This window comes from Elaeis guineensis, chromosome 5, assembly GCF_000442705.2.
Source record: "Elaeis guineensis isolate ETL-2024a chromosome 5, EG11, whole genome shotgun sequence".
NCBI lineage: Eukaryota > Viridiplantae > Streptophyta > Magnoliopsida > Arecales > Arecaceae > Elaeis > Elaeis guineensis.
In genome coordinates this window covers 37,703,795-37,715,450 of record NC_025997.2, presented here as the reverse complement: position 1 = coordinate 37,715,450, position 11,656 = coordinate 37,703,795, and the positions used below count along the sequence as shown (strand labels likewise).

Here is an 11,656-nt window from a genome sequence, read left to right as displayed (position 1 = left end):
AAGATAAAACACTTAGTATGGTAGGCTTTGGTCGAAGAGGACCACCTTGGTTATTATAAACTTTGTCCACCTAAGTCAAAGGGATTTAACTTTTGGTCAGTCTAAGACTTAGATAAGGCCAATCTTTTATTTTCTTTGTCTTGGTTCATTTTCTTGGAATAATTCAAAGTTTTAAATATGCTCCACCTGTGTCTACCCCTTAAATTACTTTTTTGAATGCCTAGTCTAAGTTTTCGAAAAATGGAATAATGACATGAGTTTTGCAGTTGTAAAGGCACCACTTGGTCAAGATCTAGTTGCAAAGTCTTGAATGGAATGATGTTACAGAGAAATCCTACACATGGCAAAAGTTTCCATATAGGTTGTCCACTGGTTAATCTTGTGTTTCTTATTGGATTTGAAAAATAATATAGAAGCTCAAAAATGGTTGAAGATATTCAGATATGAGTTTGCATTTGCATGTGACTAAGTTGAATGATCTTTTGTTCCATGGGCATCCTTATCTCCTTATTTATAGTAGATGTAGTTGTTTGACAGGAGCTGGGTTGGATGAAACCCCTGTCAGTTCTAGTATATCTTGGGTGAACTGTGAATGTCAACCGTGGTGCCTGGCCAAGAACTCCTAGTGTTAGATGGTGTTAGATGGTGTTTCTATTTTGTTTGTTGTCTTCTTTCCTTCACCTCTTCTTGTTTCTTGCAGGACATATACTAGCAGCCAATCTTAACCCAAGCCTTTATTCAATTTTTTCAGTTCTAGAATTTAAGCTGGACGTGGTTCATGTAACATGATGGATATCTGTCTCAACAATCATATACATTAGCTTGTCCTTATATTTCCTTTTTTTCTCTATCTTTTCTATTTTTAAATGAATTTCTAGGAAGTGGTTCTTGTCACGGAGAGAGAGAGAGACACACACACGCCCAAATATCAAGAAATAACGAGAAAAAAATGCCAAGAAACTAAAATGACCAATTAAAGTGTAGAAGAATCTCTTTGGCAGTGTCATTGCAACCACCAAGTTACATGAAGAAATTTTATTATAAAAGCTTTATTCAAGCAGACAGGAAATTGTCCATTCCTTCTGATTGTTATTCCAGAAGGTGTTTCTTTACCTATGATTAATTTTTGTTGTAATCCTCTCTCATCTTTTAATGAAACTGAATTGGGTAGACAGGTTGCTCATTTGGATAGAATAGCCCCCAGTGTTGCTCTACCCCTGCTGGCTTTTGGTTCTCATTGAACATGGCAAATATATAAGCCTCTATAGCTTTTCCAGGTCTCTTTGGTGTCCCTTTACTGACATGATTAATCAAATTTTGATTGTATGTCTGCGCATTACCGATCGTTGCTGAATCACCACCGGCCGATGGCCAACCGCTCTCGGACACTACAATCTCCACAGCAGAACCTCCTATCTGCTCTAAGGCCGAGTACAGTGCATCCATGTATGCATCGAAGAGGTTCTGGTAGCTATACTGCCCATCCTTTACAACGGTCCATGAGGAAGTGAACAAGGCATAAGAAATGTTTGTAATGTCTTGTTTGTTGTAAATGTAAACGAAATAGGGATACACATTCACAAGGAGTGGGGCTCCATTCTTCAGTAAGAACTGTACTACTGGCTCCAAGTTCTGTTTTGCAACAGGAGAGAAGTCACCATGTGAGGGAGGAAATGTTAACCCAAGGACCTCTTGTGAAACTGATGTTGAGACTTTGATTTGATCTTGCAGTCCTCCTGAGGATAGAGCAGAGTATATATTCTGCATGGCAGGGAGCACATACTGGGCTTTATCTCCTCTCATAACCTCATTGCCGACTGCGATGTATCGAAATGAAACATCCGGCCAATAGGCAGTCACATTTGTTTGGACCCAGTAGCTTGCTGCCGATGGATCAGAGGCTAATAATTGAAGGTCTTCATTAGGGACATCTAGTAAGAGTTTGATGTTGGATCCTCTTAGGGCCTGGAGAGCATCTGGGATTGGATAGTAGAGCCTCATCAGCTCAATGTTGTTGGATTTGTAGAGCTCCACTACCTCACTAGATGGGGGTAGGTTGTTTGCAAGTGTTCCATAACAAACACCAATGGGCTGGACACCTGAATGAAAGCAAGTTACTTCTCAAAGTTCTAGATGTTTGAATAATATTTAAACCATGTATGCATTTCAACCAAGCTATAATAATTATGCCTACTTTACAATTTAACAGAGTTTGAGGTGGCTTAGGCTGCATCAAGTTAGCCTGATCTGCCCATAAAAAAATAAACTAGAACCTGATGGACTTGTGTTTGGGTGATTCATCGTTTCCCTTTTAATTGATTGTGCCCCTCAATCATATTGAGTTTAGCAATAATATAAAGATCAGTAAATGAGAAATAGGCTTAGGTTCAATAAATCATGCTGCAAGCAAAGAGAACAACATATACAAAACATAAGTATTATTTGCAGAACAGTTTCTTTATCAGATTTATAAACATTCAGCTTAAAATCATCGTCAACAAATGGTAAACAGAGAAAAGTATGAGTTTTAAATGCATTAGGCTATTCCCTCAAAAAAAAAAAAAAAACATTAGGCTATTTTGTCGGCAAAATTTATTTGAAAGGATTTATAAAAAATCTATAATGAACTAGCTCCAAAAAGAATATTTGTTTGATTGGCATAATAAGATTTGTTTTGTCAAAACTGAGAGGTCCTAAATTTGAAAAATGAGTCTCAGAGAGAGAGAGAGAGAGAGAGTACTTGTAGGGAACGCCATGAGGGCTCCAAGGAGCAATGCGATGCAAGCCATGGAAACAATACTCTGGCATGCCATGAGATTTATCCCTGGAGCACCTTGGACATGGCATACATGAACAGGTTCACCCCTTGTATAGCGGCTTCGGAGAAAACTGTGTGTCTTTTGGTCAATTTTTCCATAGAAATTTTGGTTCCGTGATTGGACCGGCTTAAAGATGGCATGCATGTGATACAACGAAAGAATCGATGTCCAACCACCAGGTTTTCCACCTATCAAGGCTGGTTTCGTGAAGCTCTAAATATCTGATAGTCAAAAATGGCCTATGTCCAAGATTCCCCAACCCATTCCTGCTGTCAAAAAATCAGTGTCAAAGACTTCATAAATCGCGGTAATGCAAGCTAGAATTTCAGAATGCCTTCACCACCTTACTGCAATGCTAGAACGCATTCAACTTATTGAAGAGAGTGATAATAGAAATTGAAAATGGAGTCACAATAGCCGAAAATTCTTAGTTAAGTCCTGTTATTATTTCTTCATGAATGGAGGTATCAAATCCAGCATCAGAATCTCTCTATGGAAAATTTCCATCCTAAAGAAGGTCAAAATTTTTAACTGGTTAAGCTACTCCAATAAGGTGCCAATTGCTGATAATTTGAGAAGATAGGGAGTTAGGGTCAATAGCATCTGCACTCTCTGCGGAGAACAAGAAGAATCAATTAATCATCATCTTCTTCAATGCAAATATTCATAATCATTTTGGAGACACTTAGGAACCTTCGGATTCAGACTTTGCCGATCAATCTGAATGCGCTTTGGCATGAGTGGAGGGAATACTTCCCGAACAAAAGTATCAGAACAGCAACATACACTCTAATTCTAATAGGGATTTGGAACATTTGGAAGGAAAAAAATGGAAGGACATTTAGATACGAAGTATACTCATTTGTAGAAGTTAGCAACAAAACAAGATTTCTTTAACAGGATTGGATTTCTGCAGAAACGTCGAAACCCTTCACTAATATAAGAGATACCATCTGCAATGAAACGTAAAAGAAGGTAGACAGATTTCTAGTGCCATTTTTCATGTACAATGAGGTCTGCTTATCACGCTTCAAATTCGGGACATAATATGGCCATGCTACCGAGGGATAGAGCCCACAATAACATGAAGCCAATCCATCATAATCATCTAAAATCTATCAAATAAAAAGATTCAATTCTATTATTCATCAAATAATCGAATCAATATTGGTTCAGAGCATCTAAATCCAAGAGCAAGTACTAACCCGAATTTCAACATTCATAAATAACTACAAATCCATGATTATAAAATAAATTAAACTTCTGCTGTCAAATTTTCAAGCTTGCTATGCAGATCTTCAAGTCTGGATTCCTTTTGCCAATCCTAACCTTATTCCTCTGTTCAAACAAAAAGAAAACAAAAAGAATATGAGCTACACTAGTCCAGTAAGTAGAACTTGCACTATCGGATCAAGCATAAGTTTTTCATGATAATGCAATATTTAGAAAATAACAGATAATACAAAATAAAGTATTTCATAGAGCATATAACAAAACAAGTTATAAACTCATCATGCATGCATAAATCATGTATATTTCACAATCATGAATCGTAAATCATTTTCATCATGTATTCATGTCATGTTTCAAAATATTGCTCACAGATATCATGCTAAAGTCACTATTATACCCATGACAGGGCCATGTTTCTTAATCGACAGAGTTCTTAATTCATGTGCCAACTTTATACCTGCTGGCAGGACCATGTTTCGTGTGGATGCTAGCTCTGGATATCGACCTTTCCGAAGAGATTCATTCATAGCCATCTGAGAGCCTTTGAAATCATTATATCTTTTTCTTAAAGTATACATATACATAGATGGAAAAACAATGAAATTCATACTTCATAATCATGCTATTTTCATAAGACATATTCATGAAATCAATGCTCATAATAAAACATGCTTTTTCATATCACATATATCGATCATTATTTTATGAAAAATTATGATTTCATCAATAGCAATTCTTTGCATAAAAATATGATCATTTAAAAATAAATAAGGAGTATAAGATCTACTTACCTCGTTCATCTTAGATCTTCAGACTTCGTTAGAAGAATCAGCTAATCCTATTTAAAATATCAAATCATTATCAAATTCTATTCCATAAATATAATAAGATTAAATCATAAGGAAAGATGACTGTTGTCCGGATGTGTCGGACCATTCAGATACCAGGGCAATTCAGGATCTCTGATCTGAAGGTCAGATTTAAGTGACTTGATTAAGAAATCGTGAAGCACATATCGAATTAAGGTCAAGATTAATCAATAGGGTTCTTTAATAATGAGTTTGAAAGATCCTTGATATGATCAAATGAGGTTGACATACAGTACGGATATCATAGCAACTTCAGATCATCTTGTTAGAGTCAATATGAACCCCTAAAAGATGAAGGCAGGATTTGGTACAAGATTCATAGACCTTCTTAGAGAGAGAAAGTCAATCATGAGAGAGAAAGTAGAGAGAGAAAGTGGAGAGAGAATCTTCGTATCCTTCAAAAGTGGCAATCATGATTGAGATCATCAGAGGTTATATCAGGGTGACTTAATATGGATTAATCATGATCGATGTTATCAATTTCGAAGAAGGATCGGATCAGGATCTGATCTACTGCACGAATTTTGGAGCAGTCTCAGATTATCATATTTTCATCTCAAGTTTATCCTAGGGTCTGTGATACAATCAGAGAGAGAGAATGATCCTAGAGAGACAAAATCCATAAAAAGAGATAAAAAAAGTCTAGAGAGAGAAAATAGAGAGAGAATCTAGAGAGAGAAAATATAGAGAGAAAGTAGAGAGAGAACATCCAATTCTAGAGAGAGAAAGACTTAAGAGAGGGATGAGAGAAACTTTCTCTCATGTGTATTATTTATTATTATTATTATTATATATATATATATATTCTTTTCTTTTCTTTTTCTTTTTCTTTTTCTTTTCTTTTTCTTTTTAGAGAGAGAAAGAGAGAGAAGAGAGGGGAGAGAGGGGAGAGAGGAGAGAGAAAATTCTCTCTCTTCTATTTTTTTCTTTTTCTTTTCTTTTTAGAGAGAGAAAGAGAGAGAAGAGAGGAGAGAGAGGAGAGAGAAAATTCTCTCTCTCTTTTTTTTTTCTTTTTCTTCTTCTTTCTTTCCTTTTATTCTTTCTCTTCCCAACCGAATAGAGGAGGGACCGAGGGGAGGGGGCTCGATGGCTCGAGCTCCGGCGAAGGGCGGCGGCATGACCGGAGGTCCGACGACAGGAGAAGGTGGCGGTGGAGCCAAAGATGGCCGGCGATGAGGTTCAGCCGGTAGAGATTAGAAAGCAAACGAAAAATAAGGGACCCACCTTTTTTTCTCTTGTTTTTCGATCATTGGCCGGTCGCCGGCGGCCAAGGTCTCCCGGGAAAGCAAGATAGGAAGATCATGGAAATGCTACATCGGTGTGGCACCACGGGCGATGGCGCTGGTGGTCGAAAAAGAGGAAGAAAGGCTCGATCGAACAGGGGAAGAACAGGGCTACCCCTATTCATAAGTTTTCCGTCGATCCCGACGGCCGGCGAGGTTGTGCAAGGCCATAGGAAGGAGGAGAAGAAAGAGAGGAAGGAGGGTCGGGACTTACCTTCAACTTCGGTGAGGTCTCCGGTGAGAAATTGAGGCGAACACAAGAACAGGGTCGGGAGCTTCAACGGGGAATTTCGAGAGAAAGAAGAGGGAGATCTCACGGCTGGTCGTGGCTGGCTTTTGAGGGGGAGAAGGAGGATTTATAGGGTTCTTCCCAGGGGTTTTTGATGGCCCTAGGAGTTCTTCTCCTGGTCAGACATAGGGAAGAAGAAGACTCCCGTTGGGAGTCTTCATCCTCTGTTTTCTCTCTTTTCTTTTTTTGTGTGTTTGGGCTTGTGGGCTGGTTTTGGGCCCAATTGGGCCGGGTTATCACACTGCTGGTGGAGAAAAGTTGCTGCTTGATAAATCTTAACATAGGGAGGGATGGTGACACCATGTAAATACTTAAGAAAAGAAAGACATCTTGGTTGCAATCACACCCAGTGTACATACCCATCATTCAACAAATAAACTATGGGGGAGAACTCTCCTCCCCTCGATAACAATCTCAAAGAAAAAAAAAAGGCCTATGTCGTGTGGTATAGCACTACTTGTCTTTGTATCTACATATGTTTTCTTGTTTCCTTGAAAAATGTCCAATAGGGAATTGTTTTGTATGATGACTTCCTTGCATGGTTTTTTCGTTCCCCACTACATTGTTGTTCACCTCACTCATGCTCCATGCTTTATGGTTACGGGTCAAGTTTTTTCCTTTTTCTCTTTTTTTTTTTTGGTTAAACTAGATGTGGGCCCAAGCCCACTGTGCCACAGCCTAAATGGGCCGTGCCTAGCACGACCTATTTACCCCGAACCCTGGCCTGGCATGGCCTTAGGCCCGAGGTCTGGCGGGCTGTGTGAGGCATGGCCCGTGGCTCGTCAGGCCTGCGGGCTTGACAGACGACATGTGGGCCTAATGGGCGGCCCTTTTATTTTTTTTATTTTTTTTAAAAAAATCAACCCAAATGAGCCGTGTCAGGCACGACTCGTTTAAGCCTATTACGGGCCGTGCTTGGCATAGTCTGTGATAACCCGGCCCAATTGGGCCCAGAATCAGCCCACAATCAAAAAAAAAAAAAAAAAAGGGAACGGAAGAAGACTCCCTTTAGGAGTCTTCTTCTTCGATGAATCCTGATTGGAGAAGGGTTCTAGGACCCTTAAAACTCTAGGGCCCTCTATAAATAAGCCTCCCCTCTTCCTCTCGATCCTCCACCGACGATCGTTGAGGTCAAATTCCTCTCTTTTTTTCGTAGAAGCCATAGCACCCTTTTCTTGTATTCATCGAAAATCGAAGGTCGAAGAGGCCACCGGAGTTCAGGTAAGGGTTCAATCTTCCTTTCTCTCCCTCTTTTCTTTCTCTCCATGATTTTAGACCTCTCGCCGGCCATCGAGATCACCAGAAAACCCATGAAGCGTGAAACCCCTATTCAACCAGCCACGTTTCTCTCTTTTTCGGCCACCGATGCCGTCAATTTCGACGTCTCATCCCCGAGATCGGACCCCCATCCATCTCCCTCTCTTTCCTTGAGTGTTTGGCTGCCGGTGACCGACCCATGGTCGAAAATCATGAAGAAGGGGATGGATCCTCTGTTTTTTTCGAAAAAAAAAAGGAAGGAAAGCTTGCCGGCCGAACCCCATCGCCGACCGACTTCGCATGGTCGGCCGTCGTTGCCAGACCTCCGGCCAAGCCGCCACCCCATCAGATCCCGAGCCACCGAGGGGAGGACCTCACGGTCTTCCCCTATTTCGGCCCAAGAAGGCCGCAGGAAGAAGGAAAAAGAAAAAGAAAAGAAAAAAAGAAAATAATAATAATAATAATAATAAAAAATATATGTGAGAGAAAATTTCTCTCATCTCTCTCTCTTAAGTCTTTCTCTCTCTAGAATTGAACTTCCTCTCTCTACATTCTCTCTCCATTTTCTCTCTCTAGATTTTCTTTCTATTTTCTCTCTCTAGACCTTTTATCTCTTTTTATGAATTTTATCTCTCTAAGGTCATTCTCTCTCTGATTGTATCACAGATCCTAGGATAAATTTGAGATGAAAATATGATAATCTAAGACTGCTCCGAAATTCATGCAGAATTAGATCTCGATCCGATTCTTATTCGAAATTGATAACATCGATCATGGTTAATCCATATTAAGTCACCTTGATATAATCTCTGATGATCTCAATCATGATTGCCACTTTTGAAGGATACGAAGATTCTCTCTCCACTTTCTCTCTCTATTTTCTCTCTCATGATTGACTTTCTTTCTCTAAAAAGGTCTATGAATCCTGTACCAAATCATGCCTTCATCTTTTAGGGATTCATATTGACTCTAACAAGATGATCCAAAGTTGCTTTGATATCTGTGCTGTATGTTAACCTCATTTGATCATATCAAGTATCTTTCAAATTCATTATTAATGAACTCTATTAATTGATCTTGATCTAATCTGTGCTTCACAATTTTTTGATCAAGTCACTTGAATCTGACCCTCAGATCAGAGATCATGAATTATCCTGGTATCTGGATGGTCCGACACATCCGGTTAACAGTCCTCTTTTCTTATAATTTAATCTTATTATATTCATGAAATAGAAATTAATGATGATTTGATATTTTAAATAGGATTAGCTGATTCTTTTAATGAAGTCTGAAGATCTAAGATGAACGAGGTAAGTAGATCTTATGCTCCTTATTTATTTTTAAATGATCATATTTTTATGCAAAGAATTACTATTGATGAAATCATAATTTTTCATAAAATAAGAATCGGCATATATGATATGAAAAAGCATGTTTTATTATGAACATTGATTTCATGAATATGTCTTTTGAAAATAGCATGATTATGAAGCATGAATTTCATTGTTTTTCCATCTATGTATATGTATGCTTTAAGAAAAAGATATAATGATTTCAAAGGCTCTCAGATGGCTATGAATGAATCCCTTCGGGAAGGTCGACATCCGGAGCTAGCATCTACACGAAACATGGCCCTGCCAGCGGGTATAAAGTTGGCACATAAATTAAAAACTCTGTCGATTAAGAAATATGGCCCTGTCACGGGTATAATAGTGACCTTAGCACGAATATCTGTGAGCAATATTTTGAAACATGATATGAATACATGATGAAAATGATTTACGATTCATGATTGTGAAATATACATGATTTATGCATGCATGATGAGTTTATAACTTATTTTGTTATATGCTCTATGAAATATTTTATTTTATGTTACCTGTTATTTTTTAAATATTACATTATCATAAAAAACTTATGTTTGATCCGATAAGAAAGTACAAATTCTACTTACTGGGCTAGTGTAGCTCATATTCTTTTTATTTTCTTTTTGTTTGAATAGAGAAATAAGGTTAGGATCGGCAAAAAGAATCCAAGCTTGAAGATCGGCATAGCAAGCTTAAAAATTTGACAGCAGAAGTTTAATTTATTTTATAATCATGAATTTGTAGTTACTTATGAATGTTGAGATTCGGATTAGTACTTGCTCTTGGATTTAGATGCTCTGAACCAATATTGGTTCGATTATTTGATGAATAATAGAATTGAATCTTTTTATTTGATAGATTTTAGATGATTATGATAGATTGGCTTCGTGTTATCGTGGGCTCCATCCCTCGGTAGCATGGCCATGTTATGTCTCGAATTTGGAGCGTGACATTTTATGGTATCAGAGCTTTGATTATAATCATTGGAGATTATGATATAAATGATATAAATGATTAGGATATGATAGAATAATATCAGAGCTTAGGTTTAAGATCATTGAGATTATAAAGTGATATCAAAACTTTATGTATGATCAATAGGATGTGATCGAGTGAAGTATAATAGATAATATCAGAGCTTAAGATTATGATCATTAAGGACGTGATAGAATGATATAAAGTTTAGGTTATGATCACTAGAGAATATGACTTAAGTGGTATTTGAACTTAAGGTTATCATTATTCAGGATTGTGACTTTAGTGATATTTGAACTTGAGGCTAAGATCATGAGAAACATGATAGATATAAAAGAAAAGATTCAATAATTTGATTTCGAATCAATAGATATTATGATGAAATTTATGCATAAGTGGCATATGATGTCTATAATAGAATTGATGAGTTATATCTTAGATTTCAATTAGCAAGGTTGATTTGAGTACGAGAAGTGTTGACCCTAGAATGAAGTAGGAGGTATTGATATATTATGTTAGGTATATTTGATGACATTGGAATGCTAAACCTATATGGATAAAGGACATGATAACTTTGCTGATTTTGATTTCTTTGCAAAGAAAAGTTGGTTTGAAAGTTGTCTAAATGATTGTAAGGTAAATCGAAGGTTAACTTAAATTAATTCTAGACATATTGGATTTTTGAGGAGTGGTGAAGCTTATGTAATAAGTTCAAACATAGAAGGTGGATGAAGATTTAATTTTGATGTGCTATGCCTAAGAGATAGTAATGACAAGAAAATCTTAAATTTTATATGAAATCTGAAAGTTGGATCTATCTTTGATTGATTTAATATACAAAGATATTTTTGATAGACTTAGATAATTTGGTAAGTTGAGATCAGAGTGCGCAGCAAAAGCGTGATGGTCTGAATTGATTAAAAATATTAATCCTTTAAATCAAAAGATATTATGAAATACGTTAGTTGTAAATAAGGAAAGATTTTATTGATAATAAATAGATGCTAGAGAGAAAATCTATCTGATCAAGGAAAGACTCAAAGCAGAATAGGATAGACAGAAGAGTTAGACAGATAGAAAAAGAAGAGAATTAAAATTTCACTTCGATGATCATATTTTTCTAAAAGTATCACTTACAAAAAGTGTCATGAGGTTTGAGAGATATGGCAAGCTGAGTCCGCGATATATTAGACCTTTTGAAATTTTGAGCCGAGTAGGAGATGTTGCTTACGAACTAGCTTTACCCCCATAATTATCTAAAGTGCACAATGTCTTTCATATTTCACCACTAAGAAAATTTGTACCTGATCCAAATAACGTGATAAAGTATGAGCCATTGCAAGTTCATGAAGACTTAACCTATGAAAAATTTTCTCTCCGAATTATTGATCGAAAAGAGCAAGTTCTAAGACGGCGCATCATTCCATATGTGAAGATTCATTGGAGTAATCATGAAGAGAGAGAGGCTACATGGGAGCTTGAAGATGATATGAAGACGAGATATCCACACTTATTAGAAAATGAAGGTATGTTAAATTTCGAGGATGAAATTTTTTTTTAAGAG

At 37.1% G+C, this 11,656-nt stretch overlaps 1 protein-coding gene across 1 annotated transcript; it reads right to left on the bottom strand.

The window, feature by feature from the left end:
- Positions 1–950: 950 nt before the first annotated feature.
- LOC105045349 (glucan endo-1,3-beta-glucosidase) lies at positions 951–2,952 on the bottom strand. Its single transcript, XM_010923593.3, has 2 exons — positions 2,741–2,952; positions 951–2,099 (listed from the first exon to the last, which is right to left on the bottom strand). The coding sequence occupies exons 1-2, from the start codon at positions 2,811–2,813 to the stop codon at positions 1,150–1,152; spliced, it is 1,023 nt and encodes a 340-aa protein (XP_010921895.1). The 5' UTR covers positions 2,814–2,952; the 3' UTR covers positions 951–1,149.
- Between the last annotated feature and the right edge of the window lie 8,704 nt (positions 2,953–11,656).